Raw genomic sequence first — 25180 nt, forward strand, 5'->3', positions numbered from 1 at the left:
GATAGAAGGGACTCAGGTGAGAGTGACACAAGTGGGTTGACTCGTCTTGCAAACGCCATACGTGTATGTGTGTAGGAGAGTCATGTTTGCTGCTTAGAGCAGCCTGGGAGGTAAACATCATTTCCTGATTCCCTGCCTTAAGACACTGAGCTTCCAGGGGCCCAACTTGTCTTAATTCACATGAGCTCGAGGCTTCCTCCTGCATTTGAGGTGGGGGAAGGTGGACGTGGTACTCGGAGAGGACCTGCACCTCCCTCTGGCCCTGTTGACTCTTCCTCAGATACCTTGCTGTCCTCACAGATCGGATCTTACTTTGGTGGGGAGCTATGTAGCGTTGACCTGCACCAAGATGGCGAGACAGATCTGCTGCTGATTGGAGCGCCCCTCTTCTACGGGGAGCAGAGAGGAGGCCGAGTGTCCGTTTACCAGAGAAGACGGGTAAGAACCAGGACCCCAGCAGCAAGGCAGAGCGGGGTGAAGGTGTGAAGTCCTGCTCAGGGATGGGCTATTCTGAAGGGCTCTTCTCTTTTGCTATGCCAACCAAACCTTTAAAACAACCAGCAGCCGCTGATAATTGTGGTATATTGTGCAAGACTCGGTGTTCAGCATCTTGTACACGTGGTCTCGTTTGACCATCTCGTAAACTCCTACAATCCTTAGGTTACAAATGTGAGCACCAGGATAAGGCGACTCCGTCATTCTTCAGAGCCACCAGGGCATGTAGACAGAAACAAACAAGGGTCATTCTGATGCTCTGAGGGACCCGGTCACACATTTCTATTGTGTTCTTCAGTGTATTTACAACAGTGCCACATTCTGGGAAAGTTTGCTGCGGTCGAGAGGTTAATGTGTCATCCATCTCCTTCCCAGTCACTGTTCGAAATGGTCTCAGAGCTGCAGGGTGACCCAGGCTACCCGCTTGGTCGGTTTGGAGCTGCCATAAGTGCCCTGACAGACATCAATGGGGATGGGCTGACTGATGTGGCCGTGGGAGCCCCTCTGGAGGAGCAGGGGGCTGTGTATATCTTCAATGGGAAGCCTGGTGGGTTCAGTTCCCAGTCAAGTCAGGTAAGGTGCCCAGCCTACCCATCAAACTGGGATCCCATACACCCTGAAGCCTAGCTTCCTTCCCTGTACCTGCCTCTCCTGGCTTAGTATCCATTCCTCTCTCGCGCCAGCGTATACCAGGAACCCAGGTGTCCCCGGGAGTCCGGTGGTTTGGACGCTCCATCCATGGGGTGAAGGACCTTGGAGGGGACAGGCTGGCAGATGTGGTTGTAGGAGCTGAGGGCCAGGTGATTGTGCTGAGGTAAGATGGGTTTCCTGAATGGCCCTGACTGTCACAAGTCTCTTCCTTCAGGAACCCCTGGGGCCAGCCAGCCTTCTTGGTTTCCATGTCTTGTCTCAGGCTCAGTAGTTGCTACTCAGAGGCCCAGATGGGATTTGCACCCAAGTCTCTTTCATTGTGTGATGTTAAAATCTGCAGGCTTGGGTTCTTGGAACCCAGATTTCTTCCTTTTTTAAAGTGGCAGTGACAGTTCCTGCTTTGTTAGTGACCTGGTACAGGGAATTAATATCACATATTATACTTTTAAAAAATGTGTGTGTGTGTGTGTGTGTGTGTGTGTGTGTGTGTGTTTACTTTCGTGCACATTCTACACTACATGTGGGAAGCACAACTCTAGGGAGTCAGTTTTCTCCTTCTACCCTGTGGGCTCAGGGATCAAACTCAAGTTGTCAGGCTTGGAGGCAAGCTCCTTTATATCCTCTGAGCCATCTTGCTGGCCCCTTTTAGGTTTTGTGGCAGTTCTGGGGATAGAACCCAGTTCCTCGGGCAGTCTAAGGAGACTCTCTGTTACTGCACCCCACCCTCAGCCCTGTCACCTACTGTGTGGTTTGTTTTATTTGGGAGATTTTGTTTTGTCTTTTCAAGACAGAGTCATGATTCAGTGCAGGTTAGCCTTGAGCTCAGTATGGTACCCAGACTAGTCTTGAGGCCAAGGTCTTCGTGCCTCTATTTCCTGGCCTGGATTGTAGGGATGTACCACCATGCCCTGCACCTGCTGTGTCTTGAATTCAGGGTCAGACACTGGGCCCCGAGTGTGTGTGAGGATATGGATAATGAAAATTTAGATTGACTGTTAGACAAGGAGGTGAACAGGCTCCTGTGAGACAGCAGCAGTGGCGGCCCATTGCAGATCGGGGCCTCTCTGAGGGGCTGGGGTTGGAATGTGTCAGGCTGGCAGAGACCTCCATTAAGAGCTTTACAGAAAGCTCAGCATGTGCCAAGGCCATAAGAAAGGTGGAAGACTGACAGGAGAGAGAGGGAGTGTGACTGGAATGTGGTTGCCCCAGGGCAGTGTGGTAGGAAAAAGGACGATTAGACAGGCAATGTGTCATGGGTAATAAAAGGCTTGAAGTTTATTCTGAATGTTACATGGCATGATCTGGTCTACATGGTGATTTTCAGGTCAGCCAGGGATGACATAGTAAGAACTTGTCTCAAGAAAAAAAAAATCCCATGGCAACGTGCACATGTCTCTAAGCTCATTTCCCAATGCCACAAAAACCCCACCTAGAGCCTCCCCTCCTCTGTATCATGTGGCACAACTGGGTCTCTTGCTCTCTCTTAGGGCCATTATTCCAGACTGCGGTCTTCTGACCAGCACTGGAATTGTAGGTGTGTGCCCCCCCTCGTTTCCCTTGTTCTCTCTTAAAAAAAAAAAGCCTGTCTGTCTATATCATCTGTTTATTTGTTTAGTGTGTGCGCTCGTGGGTACAAATATAGAGAGTGTAGGGGTTGGGGATTTAGCTCAGTGGTAGAGCGCTTGCCTAGCAAGCGCAAGGCCCTGGGTTCCGTCCCCAGCTCTGAAAAAAAAGAAAAGAAAAGAAAAGAAAAAAACAAAACAAAACAAAACAAAAAAACAAATATAGAGAGTGTCAGAGGACTTGTAGGTTCTTGTACTGGTAATTTTCAAATTTTGGTTACTTTATAAACACAGATTATAATATAAAAATATGCTTTCATTTCAATCCCAGTGTGGGATGTGGGGCTGTGGCAGAGTGTCCACAGCAGCTGACTACGATTTGCCTCGTGCTCTGGCAGGGCCAAGGTTCTGGCCAGCTGCAGCTGGTTTCTGCAATTATCTGACAGTTGGAGTTCTGGGATCTTTTCTGAGGGTAGATAAATGCTAGGGCCCCAAGAGCTGGGGTGGGGGGTGGGTGTCGGTCGTTCAGTGGGTCATTGTTTGTTGATAGCTGTGGTCGAAGGAGAAAGGAAGGGGATGGAATTGGATTCCGGGTGCTTGCTCTCTCTCTCTCTCTCTCTCTCTCTCTCTCTCTCTCTCTCTCTCTCTTTCCTCCCTCCCCTCTGTCCTTCCTGCTCTCCTATCTAGTGACATGGGTTGAAAGTGTGGAAATAGGACGGAGAAGGGTGTAAGAGAGAGGAACCTACAAGTAGCAAAGACCAGATTTCTCAAGCTTGGTGGAAAGTGCCTTTCCCTGCAGAACCGCACCACAGGCATCGTTTTTTGAAAATGTATGTTTATTGGGCCATGTGAGGTGGCTCGTTCCTTTAATCCTAGCTCTTGAGAGGCAGAGGAAGGTGGGTCTTTGGGAGTTCCAGTTCAGTCTGGTCTACAGAGCAGGTTCCAGGCCTACTCCAGATACATAGTGAAGCCTTGTCCTAAAAACTAGAAATTATGTTTATTTATGTGTTGCATGTGTGTATGTGTGCATGTGTGTATATGTGCTCACACTCACACATGTGTATGTCATGGTACAGATGTGGAGTGTTCTCTCCTTCTACTATGTGGCTCCTGGCAACCAAAAGCAAGTCATTAGGCATGGCGTGTCACTTTTACCCTACTGAGCCATCTCACTGGCCCTGAGTTCTCTGTTTTTAGAGGTCACTTTTTTTTTTAATATAAAAAATAGGGGGTTGGGGATTTAGCTCAGTGGTAGAGTGCTTGCCTAGCAAGCGCAAGGCCCTGGGTTCGGTCCCCAGCTCCGAAAAAGAAAAGGAAAAAAAAATGGATCACAAAGCTGTAGTGAACTAGGGAAGCCCTAACTGTCACTGCTGCTGTGGAGAGACTTTATCCTGTATACAGCTTTCCACCTGCATGTACACCTGCAGGCCAGAAGAGGGCAGCAGATCCCATTACAGATGACTGTGAGTCACCATGTGGTTGCTGGGAACTGAACTCAGGCACTTTGGAAGAGCAGTCAGTGCTCTTAACCGCTGAGCCTTATCTCTAGCCAGAGAGATTTCTGCCTATGACGTGGAAGGAGAGTCTTCTGTCTTCTGCTGGACAGAGTTCCCAAATGTGTGTCACTAGCCCAGTGGGATGTGCCCAAGAGAGAGACTTAGTGATTTTCTGCTCCACAGCTCAAGGCCGGTGGTGGATATTGTCACTGAGCTGTCCTTCTCCCCAGACGAAATCCCAGTGCATGAGGTGGAGTGCTCCTACTCAGCCAGTCAGGAGCAGAAGGAAGGCGTCAAGCTCAAGGTGTGCTTCCAGATCCGCCCCCTTACGTCTCAGTTTCAAGGTCAGTTCCATTGTGCTCCCAGAACTGCCCGCCAGGCCAGCCTGGGGAGGTTCTCCCATCATTCATCGCTTGCTTTCCTCCCTGCCTAGGTCGCCTGCTTGCCAACCTCAGCTACACCCTGCAGCTGGACGGCCATCGGACAAGGAGCCGAGGTCTGTTCCCAGGAGGAAGCCGTGAGCTCGGCGGAAACACATCTGTCACCCCAGATAAGTCCTGCATGGACTTCCACTTCCACTTCCCAGTAAGGCAGCCCGTGCTGGAGTTCCGGGAAGGGTTGACTGCAGTGAGAAGCAGTGAGGGTGTGTGTAGGCTTAGCTCTGTCACCATAAAGCTGTGACAAGTGACACTGATTTCACTGTTCTGCCGTTTCCTCTGCTGTTCAGTGGTTGATGTAACACTCTGTAGGGATTTCCTCTCTAGTCTTATTATGTTTGTGTGCACTTTTGTTTGAGACAGGGTTTTGTGTGTAACCTGGTTGGGTTTATGTGACCCTGGCTGATTTGGTATTTGCTACACAGGCCAAGCTGCCCTTGCATTGGTGTCCTCTTCCTGCCTCAGCCTTCTGCGTGCTAGGGTTATAACTCTGTATTCCTGCACCTACACTGTTTGTTTGTTTGTTTGTTTGTTTGGGTTGTTGTTGTTTGAGGCAGAGCCTCTCTGTACAGCCCTGGCTGTTCTGGAACTCACTATGTAAGCCCGGATAGCCTCAGACTCATAGAGAGCCTCATACCTCTGCCTTCTGCCCAGCCTGGGCATTAGATGTGATGAGAATTATGTATTCAGCATTTCCTCCCCCTCCTGTATTAACACTTCCCTAGTTTTAGCATTGTGTCTTTACTTACCCGATTTTGGAAACACGAAAATTTATTACCAGAACTCATGCCAGGAAGTGCGATTTTTTGTTTGTTTGAGACAGGATCTTACTGGCAGAACACTCATAGAGATATGCCTGAGTACTGGGATTAAAGGCTTTTGAGTAAGAGTTTCTCTGTGTATCCCTAACTGTCCTGGAAATAACTCTGAAGACCAGGCTAGCTTCAAATTCAGAGATCTGTGTACCTCTGTCCGCTGGGATTAAAGGCGTGCACCACCACACCACCCAGATTCTGTCCCCCCTCCCCAGAAGGTTTATGTATTTTGAGTGTTCTATACACATATACACCTGCACACCAGAAGAGGGCAGCAGATCCCTTTATAGATGATTGCGAGCCACTTATGTGCACACTGGGAGTTGACTCCAGGACCTCTGGAAGAGCACAGCAGCCGGTGCTTTTAACGCCTGGCCTAATCTCTTTTTAAAAACGTATTATTTTGGACAGTTTCCCAAATGTCCCAATGGAGTTTGCTTGTTACTTGTCTCTTCCACGAGTTTTCTTCCTTGGGATGTGAAACACAGAAGTGGAGCATCGCCCCAGTAGTCGGTGCTCACAATGAACAGTTAGCTACTCACGGTCTCCTCCTAGCTACATTCTGGGTCCCTCTGCTCCTCACACTCTGCCCTTCTCATTCTAGAAACTTAAAACATAAATTTGCCAGAGCAAAAAATTTGACAGCAACATGGCTTGGGGGAACTTGAGCTTTGGGTCTAGGTATGTGGGTTCATAGTTCTGTTCCATTAATTGTCTGAAGAAAATTGGCTCAGGTTTGAGAGCTCTTTTCCTCATTGGGAATAGGGAGTGATTATGGCTCCCCCCCCCCCCCATTACTGTTGACAGGCTCCTTAGGCTAAGATCAAAGTGAAAGTTGTCTGTGCTGTTATGGCCAACTCTGCTGGCAAGGACTAATAGCTCTAATTGTTCTGGGATGTTCTTGCATGAAGTTTGATAATGGGTGCCTAGAACAGAAATATATATATAATATTTATTATATCTTATATGTGTATATGTATTGAATGTGTACATATATTATGTCTATGGGTGTTTCGCTTGCATGTATATCTTTGTACCACATGCAGGCCTGTTGTCCCAGGAAGCTAGAAGACATTGGATCCCCCAGTTCTGGAGTTACAGACAGTTGTGATCCACCATGTGGGTGCTGGGTATCAAACCTGGGTCCTCTGGAAGAACAGCCAGTGCTCTTAACAAATAAACCATCTTTCCAGCTCCCTAGAGCAATTTAAAAAAATTGTTTGAAAAACATCTTACTCTGTAGCCCAGTCTGGCCTGAAGCTCTTAGTGGCCCTCCTGTCCCAGTTTCCTAAGTTCTTGGGTTATATGCATGAGTCACCATGACTGGATCAATTTAATAATAGAGTCTTAGTTACTTTTCTATTGCTATGAAGAGACACCATGGCCAAGACTACTTAGAAGAGTTTGTTGGGGGCTTGCTTACAGCTTCAGAGAGTGAGTCCATGGTCATCATGGCAAGGAGTGTGGCAGTAGGCAGGCAAGCATGACACTGAAGTAGTTGACAGCCTACATCTGCTTTACAAGCAAGAGGCAGAGCCAAGTGGGAATTACATGGGCTTTTGAAACCTCGAAGCCCACCCCAGTGACACACCTCCTCCAACAAAGCCACACCTTTTAATCCTCCCCAAACAGTTCTACGAACTGGAGACTAAGTAGCCAAACATATGAACCTATGGGGGTCAACAAACAAATGGTTTAAGTGCTTCCACTACAAGCCTATGGAAAACTGTGGGGTTGATTAGTGATGTCTGGCATGTGCTGGGCGCACATTATAAACATCTGACACATAATGAATTTGTTTAATGAATTTAAGTATATGCAGTGGAAAGCGGTAAGGTCTTAACAGATAACTCCTAGAATCTTATGGCTGGTGAAGCACGGCGATAACGTGCACTCTCTTAGATGAGGCTTGCTCTCAGATTCATCATGACAATGTGTTCTTGCCCTCAGATCTGCATTCAAGACCTCATCTCCCCTATCAATGTCTCTCTGAATTTCTCTCTTTTGGAGGAAGAAGGATCACCAAGGGACCAAAAGGGGGTAAGGCTGATGGAGGGATGGACGTTTGAGGGGAAGACTGGAAAATCTGTTTAGCAGTAGTAAAGCTAATATGTGTTACTTAAGTGGGAAGGGAATTCATAGGAGTTTGTATTTAAACAGCTTTGGGAAGGAGGGGAGCCTGAGGGAGCTCTGAGGAAGAGATAAAGGCTGGCGTCTGGGAGGTCCCTTCAGTGAGCCTGTTCCAGGTCCCAGCTTATAGTCTAGCATTGTACCGCACACACACCCCAGGGAGAGAACTTCAGAGGGCCTAGCGCTGAGGCAGGGTCTGTTCCTTGTTGTTGCTAACACAGAGCACCTTAACCTCCTCTCTCTTGTGTACTCAATGCCAGATTGGGATGCTATAAAACTAATGGGGGAATGTCTATCCTAATTCCCAAAATCAGACACTCCCTATGCAGTGCCAGAAGCATGATGTTCTCTTGAAATTCTTGACGGTCAGCAGGTTGGATCTGCTGGATCTGGGGGAAGGAAGTGGCCTGGGAACCTGATTGTGGACTTCCTGGCAAAGCCTCAGTGGGTTCGATCCCCATCCATTGTGAGACTATTCCAGAGCTAGCGGATTCCTGTATGGTGACCATCAAGTCCATTTTGCGTTTGGCATCATATGATGGGTGCACCCGACTCCCCCACCTCAACCCCCAATCCTGGGATTTGGAGAAAGGGCATCGTGCTTACAGGAAGCGAGCACAGTGTACTGGCTGCTACGTGTGCACTTGAGCAAAGTTGACTGAGGCCCACTTTGTGCTCTGCCACTTCTGGGCACTCGTTCAGTTGTGGTTCACACATGTGACCGTGCTCTGGAGGAGCTCATAGCCTGCTGCCAGGGAAGCCATGGTCACAATCCTCTCCAATGGTGCTTCTGTTAAACTGGGGACCGGGCTACAGTAATGTATGCCTGAGATCTGAGGGGGTAAAGCAAGTCTGTCCACAGAGGTGACCCAGAGAAGGACAGGTAAGTTTTCAGAAAGACGATAATGTGGGGTAGGCAAAAAGACATTGGGGACTCTGGGGTGATGAGTTCAGAAGGACTTAGGTTCCAGCTATTAGATATTGCAGAAACATTAAAGAACTTTCATGTGGGAAAAGGAAATGTTATATTTTCATAAGCTTAAATTTTTTCACATTTATTATTTTTATTTTAAATGTGTGAGTGTTTTGCCTGCATGTTTGTGTTTGTACTAGACCAATGGAGGTCAGAAGCAGGCATCAGATTTCCTGAACCTGGAGTTTTGAGTTACCATGTATGTGGGTGCTGGAGATTGAATTCAGGTTGTCCATCTCTTCAGCTCCTCATGGGTGTGTTTAGTGTTGGTGGCAAAGGCCCAACTAAAACCCGACGTAAGCAGGAAAGGCACAGGCCTAGCTTCATATCTTCTGTAGCCAGATACCTGGACAAAGGCATCAAGAATCCTTCTTTCTCCCTCTCTTTCCTTCTGTCCCTGCTCCCTCCTTTATATACCCCAGACTGCTGAGGAACTTTCTAGGAAGCTCAGGTCGTCTTTGAACTCCTGGTTTACCTGCTTCCACCCCTGATTCCTGATTACAGGCATGGGCCCGTTGTCAGGGAGCCTGCTCCGTAGTTCACAGAGCTTATCGTCCTTGCATCCATACCCTTGTCAGAGCTCTGACAACCAGGTAGAGGAGCGACATCTTCCCTTTGTTATGACCTGGTCATATCCATACTGCTAGCCCAATGCCAGGGACCAGGCCTTGGTTGTATGCATACCCCAAGGCCCAGAGGGGTGGGACCAGATGTTTAGGAGATGGGGAGAAGACATGGCTACCTTTACATAGACATTGAAGCAGCTAGTTCCTGCGCCGATGAGGGCTGCATGACAACAACAGGAAGCTGGAGGGAGGAAGGACTGGGCAAGAGTCAGGCTTGAAGCAAGGCACTCTGTGGGAGCGGGGAGAGGGGGATGCATTAAGGAGAGTCTCTAGAGGCAGGATTGTGGGGAACTTGAGATGTGCAGAGAGGCAAAAGGCAATGGCCACTTGTCATTTGCATCGGGGAGGGTGATGGCACTCCACTGCAGGGAGCACTGGAGGGAGCACAACTGTATCAGGAAAGGGGGCTAGAGAGTTCAGCCTTAGAATGCGTGGAAACTGGGCCTCTGAATCACCCAAGAGGCAACTAGATGTGTGCTAGGCAGGGCCAGAGACCTGCTAGGCCTGTTCAACGGCAAACAATAGAAACAGCTTGCAAAAAACTGGCTTGAGTGGTGGTTGACATTGACGTTGTAGTCGTTGTCATTGTCAAGGTTGTCTGGGATGCTTAATAATCCTGCCTGTGACCAGATTTCTGAGATTACTGGTAAGAGCCATCACACCCAGCTAAGAGTGGCATACATCAAAAAAAAAAAATGCTTGCATTACATATTGTGTGGAGTGTGTGTGTGTGTGTGTGTGTGTGTGTGTGTGTGTGTGATACTGTTATGATCATGGGAGATGGACCTTGGTTCCTTCAGAAGAATAGCTGAGGGAGTCAAGGCCCTGGACAGCATGTGGCTCATGGGTGCATGGGTAGTGAACATTCGTGTGACTGCTGAGGTGGGTGGGAGCCGTCAGCAGAGAGCACTAAGGCTTTCTCTATTTAAAGAAGAGTCTGGAGGCTGGAGTCTTCTAGAAGATCCAGCATTGATAACCTGTGAAGACCTCCCAAGGTTCTACTGCCCGTAGAATGTAATCTCAGTGCCCCCGCATTACCCACAAGCATAGTGGAACCTGAACTGAGTTTTGCCTTCTGGATCCTTCTGATGGACTGTGCTGGAGCTAGACCTGTTCCCTGGGGGGTGCAGTCTGTCATGCCTCAAGGCCTATGTATCCTCTGAACTTCCTTCTCCATTTCCTTCGCCTGGCTTCCTCTTACTTTCTTAGTGCCCTATTCAGCATTCTGTGATGGTAACAAATACGCCAATAGTCAAGTTATAAAGAAGAAAGGTTCATCTGGACTTACCTCAGTGGTTATAGTCTACGATCATCAGTTTTGTCGCTTTGGACCTTTGACGGGTGCATATTATGGTGGGGAGTGCATTGTAACACTACTGACCCTCATCTCTGTGGCTGGGAAGTGTAGAGACAGGAGGGAAGAGTTGGGGTGCCAATGTCAACTTCAAGGAAACACCTCCAACAGCATAACATTCTCCAACTATGAGCTAACTCTTAGAGGCTCTGCCACCTTCCAATTACCACATAGTCTGGGACCAGGCCCTTAACACATGGAGAGGTGGGTATTCTAGATCCAAATACAGCAATTAGTGGGGATGCCATTGCTTCAGGACTTCCTTCTCTGGGTTAGGAGTCCTTTTTCCATGCCTTGAAGCGTTCCTGTACTGTCTCATCACAGCCCCTCACCCACTGTGGACATTGCCTGTTGTCTCTTCTTGTGTCTGTTTTACATGCTGACATGTTACCAAATGGAAGTGAGTGTAGGGTGGGGGCTGGTCTGGAGGACAAGCACAGAAAGTGCTGGGAAAAGAAATGATGTTGAATTCTAGGATCTGGAGAGCAGCCTAGGAGGATGGAGGATTGGCAGAGGCAAACCACAGAGAAAGGGCTTTGGGTAGGCAGGGGAGGCCAGATGTTGAACAGCCAAGAGCTCCTGTCATCCCAGATACCCCTCTGTGAGATGGAGAGGTACGTCATCCTTCCACTGTGTAGCTGTCACTGGAGAAGGACCATGTACCAGGCTGTGTATGGGTAAGGGTGGGAAGACCACAGTCATTCTAGCTGAGCCCAGAGTCTCTCTTGTGTCAGCACAAGACCTTCTCACTCAGCTGAGCACCTTGTCTTCACTCCTGCGTCCTCAACAGGGCAGGGACATGCAGCCCATCCTGAGACCTTCGATCCATGCAGTCACTAAGGAGGTAAGAGGGAAGAGAGGCAGACAGGTGGGCCTGGGGAGCCTGTCTAGCTCTGCTATGTCTGGGGCCTGAGCTTCCTTCCTGGTGACCTTTCAGATCCCCTTTGAGAAGAACTGTGGTGAGGATAAGAAGTGTGAGGCAGACCTGGCCCTGTCACCTCCTGCCAGGTCTGTAAGCCTTTGTCCTTTGACACTTTCTTCAGTTTAATTCCTTCTTCCAGAGGGAGCTGCTAAGTATACTGAGAGAGTGTCAAAAGGCTTCACCCATGGGCTGTGTCCACCAGGAGGGGCACTTCCTTCTCCAAAAAAGGCGCTCATTAGCAAAGCTTGCGTTGGGGCGGATAGTGTTAGGACACTGAGCTGAGCATCGGAGCTGTTTATGTTGGCCGGCTCCCTCATCTCCGAAGTCCTCACCTTTACCCTGTTTCCTCAGTCATGGCCCTATGATTCTGACCACTCTCAATCCTCAGATCCGGAGTCCTGCGTCTGATGTCCTCTGCCAGCCTTGCTGTGGAGTGGACACTGAGGAACTTGGGAGAAGACGCTTACTGGGTGCGACTGGACCTGGACTTCCCCCGGGGCCTCTCCTTCCGAAAAGTGGAGATGCTTCAGGTGAGCCTCAGGGTACCACCTGCCTGGGTAGTTTCCTGCACTGGCTGGTGTTCCCACAGTGCACTTGGTTTCCTGTACTGACTGGCATTCCCAGTGCACTTTGGGTAACCTGGATTGCCTGAGTGGGTGGGATGGCATCTAATGTGTCGGGCTCTGACAGTCACCTCTGCATTCTAGCCTGGTGGTGCTCATCAAATGCTGATCTGGAGCTGGCAGAGGGAGAGAGGGAGAGAAAGAGAGAGGGAGAGAAGCTGGCTGGGGAAATGGCACAGTCAGTGGGTAAACAATTTATGTTGCACACATGAAGACCTGAGTTTGGAGACAGGGTCTGATTATGTAGCCCTGGCTGCCCTGGAACTCATAAGAGATCCACCTGCCTCTGCCTCCGGGTGCTGTGGTTAAAGTTGGCTAAAGGCTTACGCCACCACCACCCAGCTGTTTTTAATTTTTGAAGTCTTTATATTTTGTTTGTTTATTTCAAGTGCATATGCATGTGTGCGTATATATGAAGGTGCACACATGTGTCGGAACACACATGTTATAGCACATGTGGGAAGGTCAGAGGACAACCTGGAAGAAGTGTTTCCTTCTATCATATGGTTTCCAGGGATTAAACTCAGGTTGAGACTTTTAGCTTGTGTGTGTGTGTGTGTGGGGGTGTCTGGTGAATGCCTGTAAGTTTAGCATTCTAACAGTTCCTAGGTGTGCAGCTCACTGGCCCTGGGTTGAGTGTGTAGTCATATGACTTTCTCTTTCCAGAACTTTTATGTCCTAAGCAGTAGGTACCCTTCCCTATTCTTTGTCTCTTGCTAACTTGTCATCACTGCTCTGCAACTTTGCAGACTAGACTACACATAGCAATGGGCTCACAACATGCGTCCTGCAGAGCTGCTTTTTTTTTTTTTACTTTGCATGATTAATTTGTTTTGTTTGCATTTTTTAAAATACTGTATCTCAATGTTGCCCAGATTGAACTCAAACTTCTAGGTTGAGACAATTCACCTGCTTTGGCCTCTTCAGTAACAGACTAGGGACAGGCACGGCTGGGTTCAGCCATGCCTTCCTCTTTGCCCTCTCTGGCCTTGACTTTCTGAGCATATGTCATGGCAGAGCAGAGTTCTGGGAGCTACAAGTCCTGAGAGTTAGTGACCTCTGGGGACCCTAGACCTTGTCCCCCAACAAGCTTCCTTACTCTCAGCCACACAGCCAAATACCTGTGAGCTGCGAGGAGCTCACCGAGGAGTCGAGTCTCCTGACTAAGACCCTGAAATGCAATGTGAGCTCTCCCATCTTCAAAGCAGGCAAACAGGTGAGTGTTGGGCAGCTCCCTCACAAGGGCCTGAGCAGGCAAACAGGGAGAAGACCCAGGTTCTGGGGAGGGAGCAGGTGGTTGTCCAAGGAGGACAGTCTACAGAGTTACTTTGCATATCTGAGTCTGGAATGGGGATGAGGCAGACCCGAGACTGGGTTATGCATTTTATGACCTCAAACACCTAACTCAGCGAAGACGCAGAGCTTCAATTTAATCTATGACACACCTACCCGGTGCCAGAGACATAGGAGGCACGTACGCCATGGTCACTGTGGGGCTGGTGACCCAGCTTAGACCATGAGGTACTCATGCTGCTCCCGAGACACCTCCATCTTCTCTCACCTCTGCTTCCCTGCCAGATGACCCTCCAGGTGATGTTTAACACGCTACTCAACAGTTCCTGGGGAGATTTTGTCGAGCTGAACGGCACTGTGCACTGGTGAGCAGGCCCATCCACACGCCTGTGCTGGGGTTTCACTACCAGGCAACCTGCTGAGGATTTTCTAACCGTCTTCCCACCTCGCCCCATGCAGTGAGAACGAGAACTCAAGCCTCGGGAAGGACAACTCAGCCACCACCCGCATTCCTGTCCTGTACCCTGTCAACATCCTTACTGAGGAGTAAGTGCCACGGAGCTCAGTCACGCACCCCTTCTGCCTATGCCTTCCCATCTGGGTGTCCTTGCCACCCAGGCTCTCTCGCCCCTCCATGCCTCTTCCTGGACATCTCAGGGTTGATCAGAACTCATACCAGTATTAAAACAGGCTTCAGAGTTCCAAAGAAGGAGACCCTTTACGAGCTCGGTCTGAATCAGTCGGGTCAGTGTTCACCAGTGAAGTGTGCTGTTGGCTGCTTGGTGGCAGACTCTTTCTGAAGCTTCCTTTATTGCTGTAATAAGCTTCACCACTTTGCATGGTGCTAATGATGAACACAGGTTCAGAGAAAATTGCCTTTTACCTAGGGCCATGCATCTAGGAGGTAACTTAAGTTTGTCTCATTCCAAAGCACTTGGCCATGTCCATTTACGTTGAATTCCCTTACTTCCTGGGATCATAGTGCTGGCAGAAAGGGAAGGAACATTTCCAGAGTGACTTTTGACCTCCAGCACCTTATCATCTAGTCAGAGCAGACTCACAGAGATGGAGTCCGCAGTGTCAGCATGCAGTGGGTAGCTGCGGGACTCCAAGGGTCTCTAGTTGGGAGTTCTGGTTACCATACAGAGCACAGTGGCTGTTTGAAGTTGGCTCTATGTGGTGAGGACAGAGCCTATGTCTGAGCTCAAGTCTTCGGGGCTTCTGAACATTAAGTGTCAAAAGCAGGATGGTGTTGATGTGAAATATCAGGGCGGGTGTCGGTGAGATGGAAGGCTTGTGGAGAAAGTTGACCTTGGACTTCCGTCCAGAGGATCTGTGATGAGGTCAAGAAGGGGACAGTGAGCAGAACATAAAGAAAGGCGAGGAGAGTGGGCAAGCGGGCGGGCGGGCAGCCCCCAACACTGGCAGTGTGTGCGAGAACAGTGGGAAGAGCTGGTGTGGCCGGGCGAGCTGCAGCACCCGGGAATAGTGGAAGTCGGAATGGGAAGGACACACACGTGGAAGATGGTCATCTAGACAGTGAGCTGAGTTGACACACTAATGAAGGTGGCATGTAGTAGTGAGGACACAGCTTCCAAGGTCGGACCCTAATTCCAGAGCTTCAGATCTGTCTTTCTACTGCCCTTAGCTCCAAAGGTCTGAATGACAAGGTGCCTCTGAAGGCCCCAGCCCAGTGCTGGAGGCCCAGAGGCTTCTTGGGGTCTGGGCTGCATCCCTTCAACACTCTATCTTTTCATGTCTCTCTCCACAGCCAGGAGAACTCCACACTCTATATCAGTTTCACCCCTAAAGGTCCCAAGACTCAACAAGTCCAGCATATCTACAAGGTATGAGCTTCCGTAGGAAGGGTCCTCAAAGCCACACAAAGCCAATTTACTTTTTGTTATTTTAAATTTTATTTATTTTTTATTTGTCTGGGTGTTTTGACTATATATATGCCTGTACACCACTTGCATGTCTGGTGCCTTCAGAGGCCAGAAGAAGATGTTGGGTCCTCTGGAACTGGAGCTATAAATGGATGTGAACTGCCATGTGGGTGCTTGGAACTGAATCTGAGTCCTTCAGAAGAGCAGCCGGTGCTCTTAACCTACTTACAAGGAGGCACTAGGACAGGGCCAGATATGGTTCGTCATGGTGCAGCGCCGCGATAATAACAGGCCCTAGAACTCACCCAGGCAGTGCCTCAGAACACACAGGGTGGCTGGTAGTCAGGGCAGCGCCATTCAAACTCTGCGGTCTCTGCCCTTTCTTTCCCAGGTGAGGATTCAGCCTTCTGCCTATGACCACAACATGCCCGCACTGGAGGCCTTGGTTGAGGTGCCGCAGCCTCACAGCGAGGGCCCCATCGCACACACATGGACTGTGCATACGGTCAGTACCACTCAGAAGAGGGCAAAGTGGGCCGGTCCGAGGTGGGAGACAACCGCACTGAACTGCTACGTGTAGGAAGGCAGTGCAATGTCTGGATTAGACAAGGGTTACCTGGGGGAGGAGGATGGGGATGCCTGAGTTCTGTGGGGTAGGAAGTGGCCTCAGACCTACTGGAGACCCCACTTCCAATTCCTAGGATCCCCTTGTCACTTGCCACCGTGAGGACCTGAAGAAGCCAACCAGGGAAGCTGAGGTATGGGGATGTGAGCTGGGCAGTCAGCTGGGAACGGCGGGCCTGGCTGACCGCTGACCAGGTGTTCTTGACCACAGCAGCCCTGTCTGCCTGGAGTCCAGTTCCGCTGCCCAATTGTCTTCAGGCAAGAGACCTTCATCCGAGTGGCCGGGACTGTGGAACTCTCAGAGAAAATCAAGGTAGCACCTTCTCGCAGTTGTGAGTGAGGATCCATTTCCTTAGGAGTGGTGGGGATGGGCTTCCCACACGGGCACCCTTCATTTGTCTTTTCTTGAGTAAACACCCAGGTTTGCACAGCTGCAAGCCAACAGCAGCAAAACCATCTGGATTTGTTTGAAGTTTTAGGGTTCTTTTTGTGGAGAAGGCTTATTTATTTTTGGTTTTTTTTCCTCTTTTGGTTTTGGAAAACAATATTTCTTTTTTTTTTTTTTTTTGGTTCTTTTTTTTTTTTTTTTTTTCGGAGCTGGGGACCGAACCCAGGGCCTTGCACTTCCTAGGCAAGCGCTCTACCACTGAGCTAAATCCCCAACCCCCGGAAAACAATATTTCTATGCTACCCTGGAAGTCTCTAAATAGACCCTGCTGGCCTAGAACTCACAGAGATAGACCTGGCTCCGCCTCCTGAGGGCTGGGATTAATGGCTGGGTAAACTACCGTACTTAGCTTTGCATTTGAGTTAGGGTCTCACTGTGTAGCCAGTCTAGCCTGCAACTCGTGGCCTTTCAACCTTGGCCTCCCAAGAACTGGGATTAGAGCTGTGTACCACCACACCTGCGTACCAAGGACAGTCACACTTTCATCTATGAAACTCCCCTTCTGACACTGAGGACTGACTGACATATTAGACCATCACAGTAGAGAAATAAGATGCGGCAGAGAACGGGGTCGCCTCACCAGGATTTGTCCCCCTCCTTCCCTGTGCAAATGGGCCCAAGTCCAGGGCCTCAGTCCTGTCCTGACTGACACTCTGCTCCCTCCTCAGGCCTCCTCCACACTCAGCCTCTGCAGCTCGCTCTCAGTCTCCTTCAACAGCAGCAAGCATTTCCATTTGTATGGTAGCAAGGCCTCCAAGGCCCAGGTATGTGCACCTCAGAAGCCAAGACCAGGCAGCAGAGAGCTTGGGGGGGATCCCGGGTACAGCTCATATAGAGGGGCCACACAGAAGGAAAGCTTGGCCCAGTCAGACCTTAATCTAATTCAAATCCCTGTGAAGCAGGAGGTCCCACCTCACTGAGAAGCAAGCCACTCCAGTCTTGTCTGAGCTGCCACAGATCCAGGTTTAGAGATCAGTGCAGTGGCACCCTCAACAGAGGGCCACCAACATCAGTGAGCAGAGAGCAGTAAGCACAGAGGCCCAGGGTTTAGGCAATTCAGTGTGGCCGGAGATGGATCTAAACACAGAGAGTGGGGGCTTCAGGGCTTTGAATGCCCAGCTGAGGCCACTGGCAAGCTGTGTAAGTCTCAGGGCAGGCTGGGGTATACGTGGCCAAGTACTTGCTGAGTACAGAGGGTGACACATTTTTGGGAGAGAGTCTGTGGCCAGAGCCCGGTCCTGTGGTGCAACCCACACATGCAAAGTGAGACTGGGATGGAGCAGGCGCACAGGGTGTTGAGGGTGGGCTGGCTTTCCCGCCCTCAGCTAGCTCTTCTCCCCCAGGTCCTCATGAAGGTTGACATGATCTATGAGAAGGAGATGCTTCACCTGTACGTGCTCAGCGGCATTGGGGGGCTATTGCTACTGTCCCTGATTTTCCTAGCGCTCTACAAGGTAGGAGCTTCCACAGGATTAGGCTGGGGGCAAAGAGGAAACCTCGGCATGGACCAGGAGAAGCATACTGGGCTGGGAGAGCCAAAACAGGCCTCAGCTCACCCCATCCTTCCACAGATGGGTCTGTGAGATCCCAAGTATGAGTGAGAGAGACTTCACCATCCCTCAGGTCAACACTGGCCCAGCCAGGACTGAGGGAGGAAAGAGAAAGGGAGTACCCCATATACTGAGGACCTTCTGGTGGCACATACTGCACTAGGCCCTGGGAAATAGAGACGTAATATAAACATGGTCCTCACTCACACGAGGTTCACAGTCAAAATTCGGGACATGGATGGGAGTGAGCTTAATGAGGGCTTGACTGGGGTCTGTGTACTCTGGAACCTGTAATCGAGATGCTGGCACGGGCTGGTGGGCCACCAAGAAGAGGTGTCATTCGAACTGAAATTTAGACAGAAAAAAGTCAGAGATGAAGGGGGCGGAGGACCGATGCTCCCATGACAAAGGCTCCAGGGTTTCAGAGACGAAGCCAGGCTCGGGGGTGCACACCTGCTGTCCCAGCGCCTGGGGTCAGAGTAGAATCTCTGCAAGTTCAGGGTCAGCACGAGGCGCCTCAGAAGGTGAGGGTGAGGGGCGCTGGCTGTTCTTCAGCTTTCAGCACCCACATGGCAGCTCACAACTGTAAGCTCCAAGAGCTCCACAACTCTCCGCAGACATTCATGCCTGCAAAATACCCGTGTGCATAAAAATAAAAATAAATGACTTTTCAAAAGATAAGGGAGAGAGACAGAGATGGAATAAGCTACCCAGCCGGCTGGGACTTGTGTCTTCTACTTCATGCCTTGTCCTGGTGTCTCGGTCCCCATGGCTGCCATGAGCCCTGCCTCTTCCTTCTGAACTGGGGTAATTTCCTGCAGTCCCACTGCTCTGCCATTTATTAACAATGCCCCTATTAAGGACTGTGTAAAATCTACACATTTGCATCTATGTAAACTTTGTGACAAAAACAGCTGTTGTTACAAAGGTGTCTCCACACTTGTCCAAGAATTCTTTAGACTCAGTTCTCAGAGATGGGAACCCCGGGGCACATGCACGCACACACAGCACATATTAAGCCCTACATTATTGACCATTTAAAAAAGATATATTTATTTACTTTATATATGTGAGTGCACTGTCGCTGTCTTCAGACACACCAGAAGAGGACATCGGATCCCATTACTGACGGTTGTGAGCCACCGTGTGGTTGCTGGGATTTGAACTCAGGACCTCTGGAAGAGCAGTCAGTGCTCTTAACTACTGAGGATCTCTCCAGTCCTTGGTTCTTCCCATTAGAAGATATTGACAAATTACCCACCTGAGAGCTAAGAATGTGGTAAAGCAATTTGGCACACATGCAGCAAGACCTGGTATCCGTTCTTAGTGCTGAAAAGAAATATCTACTTAAAAGATTTATACATGACTTTTTTTTTTTTAAAGATTTATTTATTTATTATATATAAGTACACTGTAGCTGTCTTCAGACACACCAGAAGAGGGCATCGGATCTCTTCACAGATGGTTGTGAGCCACCATGTGGTTGCTGGGAATTGAACTCATGACCTCTGGAAGAGCAGTCGGGTGCTCTTAACCGCTGAGCCATCTCTCCAGCCCCTATACATGACTTTTAAAAGTATACACACACACACACACACACACACACACACACACACACACACACACACACACACACACACAGTGTATGTATGTACACCCAGTATATGAAGGAGCCCAGGGAGCATGATCAGAAGAGAGAGTCAGACCTCCTGGAATTATAGGAGGTGCTAGGATCTGAGCTCAGCTCCTCTGTGGAAGCAGCAAACATGGCTGCGCCATCTCTCCAGACTTTGTGCTTTGTTTACTGTTTTGTTTTTTGAGACAGGCTTGGGGTTGCTTTGACCTGATAGTTGCCAAACATGATCTCAAACCCTTGACCCCCCTGCCTCCACCTCCCTGGTGCTTGGAGCATGGGCCTGCACCACCGCAGCTGGCTTTGTGCAGTGTAAAGAGTCAGCTCGTATGCTAGGCAAGCACGCTACCAACTGAGGACAGCACCGGCCTACGGACACTTTTATTGTTGTTTTGTGTTCTGGAGACACAGTTTCTCTGTGTCTCGCCAGCTGTCCTACAACTCACTCTGTAGACCAGGCTGCTTTCCCCTCGAATTCAGAGATCCCCCTGCCTCTCACTCCCAAGTGCTGGGATTCCACGTGTGTGCCACCAGCACCCGGCTCTATGTGACTTTTTTTTGGGAGACAGCATCAGCCGTAGGCCAAATGACTAAAGCTCAAGACCCTCTTGACTCTCCTGAATGCTGCGACTCTGAGCCTAGGTCACCACACCTGGCAGAAACACAGCGTTCAGATGAGTATAAATCAAGCTTAAAGCTTTCTAAAGTATTCTCAAGATTTAAAAAAAAAACATTTTTCTTTACTTCTTTTTGTGGGGGAGGGGATAGGGTCTCACCGTGTAGTCCTGGCTGCCTAGAACTCCTGGTGTAGATCAGGCTGGCCCTAAACTCATAGAAATCTTCCTGCCTCTGACTCCAGAGTGCTAACTTTAAAGACCTGTCCCACCATGCCCAGCCTTATTTTATTTTTTGTAGACTGGAAAAGCCACTTGACTCAGTGGCTAAGAGCACTTGCTGTTCTCATAAAGGATGAAAGTTCGATTCCCAGCACCCACATGGAGGCTACCACCTCCTTTCACACCCGGCATACGTTTGGTGCACAGATTCGTGTGCACACAAAACACTCATATGCACAAAATAATAAAAATAAATCTAAATTTTAGAAATCCTGTGATTGGTGGGGAATGGGGGAGTGCCATAGTGCACAGGTGAGGTCAGAGGACACTTTGAGGAGTCTGCCCTCCTTCCACTGTGGCTCTGGGACCTAAATTCAAGCAGTCAGGCTTGTGTGGCAAATGTTTGACCCACTGAGCCTTTTTCTGGCTGCTGCCTCTGTTGTCATTGTTTTGTTTGTTTTGTTTTTCGAGACAGGGTTTCTCTGTGTAAAAGAGCCTTGGCTGTCCTGGACTCACTTCATAGACCAGGATAGCTTTGAATTCACAGAGATCCACCTGCCTAAGCCTCCCTAGTGCTGGGATTAAATGTGGGCACCATCACACCCGGCCTCGCCACTTCTTAAAAAGAAATATTTCTGAGAATCAAACATACAGCTATTCTGCTGTCGTTGGAGCAGATGCCCCCTGCCTAGGGGGCACCCTGGCCGTCTGCATAGGACGTCTTGACATCTTGCACGGGCAGCTGGTCTTAGGACCTCTGCCCACTCCGTGCGTGCTTCTGACAGGTTGGTTTCTTCAAACGGAAGCTGAAGGAGAAGATGGAGGCGGATGGAGGTGTTCCAAATGGAAGCCCTGGCGAAGACGCTGACCCTCTGGCAGTACCTGGGGAAGAGACCAAAGATATGGGCTGTCTAGAGCCCCTCCGTGAGAGTGACAAGGACTAAGCTCTGATACACGGCTGGCCCAGGGACAGACTTGGGAGCCCTGGCAGTGACCAGCTTCAGCTCCATGTCACTAGCCGATCCTTGGCTTGTCATGGCTGCTCCTAGTTTTCAGCTTCCCTGTCCTGAGCATAGAGCTTGTTCTTACGTTATCTACAGGTAAGGCTGAGGGCAGCCAAGAGGGCCATCGGTGAAGCCTGTCTTCTGCTAGCCTACCTTGTTGTCCCTCTGAGAGAATCTTCAAAATAGACTTGGAGAAACTGTTATCTCAGGACCCGGTAATACTCCAACCCTCCCAACTGCCCTTGGGCTGTCCCGACCTCCTGGATGTGCCCCACGCTCTCTCCTGCCGGGACTCTGCTGCCATCTGTGTCCCGTGGGACACACGTCTGCATGGCTGCTACAGATGCCTTCTTGAGTGAGTCAGAGACGACATTCTTTGAAGAGCCTTAGAAGGCCTTATGAAGTCAGGCCCCAGTGGCCCCCAGCCTCTGCTGAGGATGACTCACCTCTCTCTCCCAGGCTGCAGTTATCACAGCCTTTCCCGGAGTTTGTCTCCTTTCTATAGGCTGCATTTGAGCTCATGCCCTCCTCCCCCAGGGATGCTTCTGCCCCCTCCTGTTCTGGCTAAGGAGGGCTCCACACTGCACCTCACACCAGCCTGTTCTCGCCTCAGTCTGCCAGGTTATATTTATTCTCTCTTTGATGATTTAATTTCTACCTCTCCTTGAGCTCCTTGAGGTTAGGGCATGCGTTTTCTGTTGCTACAATAAAGCACCCCAAAGAAAACAACATACGTGGAAAGGTGTGTGTGAGCACTTTATTGTGGTGTGTGTACGCACTTCCTCCAGCTGTGGCCTTGTGTGCTGGGCACCAGCCATGGTACGAGTCTTGGAGCCCAGCTGTAGACCCACATCCTCCATCTCCTCTCTCAGGGTGTCCAGGTGCCGTTGCACACCAGGCTGGAAGAACGAAGCGAAGTCAGGAGTGGGTGGGGTCTGTAGGGCTGCCAGAAGGCCTTCTCAGAGGGTTTTAGGGTTACAGCTCTTTCAGATGATGCTCAAGGAAACAGCTCTCTCAAACAACCTTCAGTGAAACAGCTGGTGCACATACACTTTACTCAGGGTGATCAAGGGCTGTATGTGAACCTTGGAGAGTGGGAAGAAGTTTTCAGTGAATGTGAAACCCATAGGTGGAGCTTAATGTACTGTGAATGCCTCATTTACATGGAAAGGCGTTCCAGGGATCCCAGGTACTTGCTGGATTGATTCTTGTCAGGAAAAAGGCAGTTGAACTGTAAGTTTGCCAAAGACTACATGACCTTCCTCTGGTAGAAGATTGGGGGGTCGAGCTCCTCAGATCTGGCAGAGAAGGGGAAGCCCTGCTGGTAAAGACCTCCATTTTGCACCAGACTCAAAGGCGCTATCTGGACATGGTAGTCTTTGACCTTAAGTTACAGGGTTTCCCAACAGCTTATTTTGGCTTACACGTTCAGAGGGGCTGTAAGTCATCGTGCCAGGAACATGAGTGTTGTCCCACTGCATGGACAGTCTGGAAGCAGAGAGCAAACAGAATAGGGAGGATTTAATCTCAAAAGCCACCGCTGACACACTCCCCTCAACGAGGCTCCACCTCCTGAAGATCCCATATCCTTCCAAAACAACACCACTGGCTAGAGACCATGTGTTCAAATACATGAACCTATGGATGGCAGATCTCACACTCCCCTCCACCTTTGCCTTCATGAATCTCAGGCAGCTAACCTTGACCTGAAGCTAACATTGTGGGTTAATTCCAAATAGAAGCATAGAGAAAGAGTCTAAATGGAAGAAGATGCTAAGAACATCCTGGCAGTTCTTTGGGAAATAGGAATAAGCAGCCTGGAGAAATGACTCAGCAGTGAAGAACATACACTGTTCTGCAGAGGACCTGAGCTCAGATCCCCGCACACATGTTGGGCAAGTCACAACTTGCTTCTAGCTTGGCTCCAAGGGGATATGATATCTTTGGCTTTTTTTTTTATAACCCTGTCCTGGAACTCGATCTGTAGACCAGGCTGGCCTTGAACTCACAGATGTTGCTGTTTTCTGTATCACAGAATGTGCTGGATAGTTCTGCCTCAGCTTGACACAGGCTAAAGTCGTCTGGTAGGTGGCAACCCCTGAGAAAGTGCATCAATAAGATCAGACAGCTGGCAAGCCTGTAGGGCACTTTTTAAATTAGTGACTAATGAGGGAGGGACCAGACCACTGTGGGTGGGGCCATCCCTGGGCTGGTGGTCCAGGGTTCTATAAGAAAGCAGTTGAGTAAGCCATTAGGAGAAAGCCAGTAAGCAGCACCCTCTGTGGCCTCTGCATCAGCTCCTGCTCCCAGGTTCCTGCCCTGTTTGAGTTCCTGTCCTGACTTTCAGTGATGAACAGTGATATGGAAGTATAAGCCAAATAAATCCTTTCTTCCCCAAGTCGCTTTGGTCATGGTGTGTGGGATGATGTCACAGGTGAGGAAGGCACAAGATAGAATGAGGCCTGCCATTGGACGAGAAGGAAGGATGGGTGGGAGAAAGGTTTGAAGGAAGAGGAGGAGACAGGAATGGAAGAGAGGAGTCAGCTGAGAAGCCGCTGGGAGAGAACATGGAGGCTGACGTTAAGATCCCACGCTGTACCTTTACAGGTTGCTATGAATGTTCTTAAGGGATGGATGTGAACAGGGCTTTGTATGTTTAGGTGGGCAATTATATCTTATCAATTGGGTCAAAGGTTACTGTGTTGTGGGTTCTTTCATGTAGTGATTTAAGTGTAAGAAAGTGTGGTGGCTAGAGACACTGGCTCATGAAATTGGGATGTGTGCTTCTGTGTTCAGTGGTCTGGTCCCTCCCTCATTAGTCACTAATTTAAAAAGTGCCCTACAGGCTTGCCAGCTGTCTGATCTTATTGATGCACTTTCTCAGGGGTTGCCACCTACCAGACGACTTTAGCCTGTGTCAAGCTGAGGCAGAACTATCCAGCACATTCTGTGATACAGAAAACAGCAACATTATTTTCAGGATGAAAGGGCTGCACCTGTCCAGTACCTCTCTTCCAATACATCCTGTCCCAGGCACCTCTGGGCTAAGGCACATACTGTTCTCCTACCACTGTGTACTCTTTCACTTGTTTGCTGGTAGCTGGACAATTGTATGTGCGTGAGAGAGATGTGTGGATGTCCAAGGATGACTTCTGAGTTCTGGGATTTGAACTCAGGTCATCAGGCTTGGTGGCAAGCACCTTGACCCACTGAACTTTCTCACCGGCCTGCTCCATCGATGTTTGTGAGACACGGTCTAACCATGTTTGCCAAGCTGGCCTCCAAATCCCGAGTTCAAATACTTCTCAGGCTTCTGTGTCTTGGTCAGCTGGAGCGGCAGGTGTGTGCTACCACACCTGGCTTCCAGCTGTCTATTACCTTAAGACCCTTAGCACATTTCTTTCTTTTTTGGAGGGGGCAACATATTTGTGACGCAGTCTCTCTGTGTAGCTTTGGCTATGCTGGGACTTACTATGTAGACCAGGCTCACAGAGATCCACCTGCCTCTGCCTGCCAAGTGCTGAGATTCAAGATGTGTGACACCCACCAGCCTGGGAGAGCTGGCCCTGTGATGGTGGTATGAGCATCAGAGAGCTGTCCCTGCTCCTCAAGGGAGAGCTAGCCCTGGACTGTGCGGCGTCTGGTACAGATGCAGGAGGAGACTCATCCTCCCTCCGGGGCTGGCCACTAGGAATTTGACTGTTCTTCATTGAGTATGGTCAACATGAAATGGGCCCTTTAAAATTGTTCTTACCTCCACCCCTCCACCAGCACTTTGCTTCTTGGGGTTCATCTGCTACTAGGCAGGCTTCCCTTTCTTGT

General features: G+C 49.6%; 1 protein-coding gene across 6 annotated transcripts in view; it reads left to right on the forward strand.

The window, feature by feature from the left end:
- The window catches only part of Itgal (integrin subunit alpha L), a 37570-nt gene extending 15471 nt beyond the window's left edge, over nucleotides 1-22099 (forward strand). For 2 of the 6 annotated variants that reach the window (XM_087559944.1, XM_087559943.1), the window contains exons 12-31: nucleotides 1-16; nucleotides 301-438; nucleotides 871-1068; nucleotides 1179-1309; nucleotides 4388-4548; nucleotides 4638-4789; nucleotides 7407-7496; nucleotides 11330-11383; nucleotides 11477-11547; nucleotides 11850-11991; nucleotides 13190-13300; nucleotides 13663-13742; nucleotides 13837-13923; nucleotides 15149-15224; nucleotides 15655-15768; nucleotides 15965-16021; nucleotides 16099-16200; nucleotides 17004-17099; nucleotides 17679-17789; nucleotides 21140-22089. The exon at nucleotides 1-16 is cut by the window's left edge and continues 136 nt beyond it. In XM_087559944.1, the coding sequence (XP_087416070.1) occupies nucleotides 1-16; nucleotides 301-438; nucleotides 871-1068; nucleotides 1179-1309; nucleotides 4388-4548; nucleotides 4638-4789; nucleotides 7407-7496; nucleotides 11330-11383; nucleotides 11477-11547; nucleotides 11850-11991; nucleotides 13190-13300; nucleotides 13663-13742; nucleotides 13837-13923; nucleotides 15149-15224; nucleotides 15655-15768; nucleotides 15965-16021; nucleotides 16099-16200; nucleotides 17004-17099; nucleotides 17679-17789; nucleotides 21140-21298 (2146 nt within the window). In that variant the 3' untranslated portion in view covers nucleotides 21299-22089. 6 annotated transcript variants of the gene reach the window in all.
- The last annotated feature ends 3081 nt before the right edge of the window (nucleotides 22100-25180 follow it).

The sequence above is a fragment of the Rattus norvegicus genome, chromosome 1 (genome assembly GCF_021556685.1).
Source record: "Rattus norvegicus strain SHRSP/BbbUtx chromosome 1, alternate assembly SHRSP_T2T, whole genome shotgun sequence".
In the NCBI taxonomy this organism is placed as follows: Eukaryota; Metazoa; Chordata; class Mammalia; order Rodentia; family Muridae; genus Rattus; species Rattus norvegicus.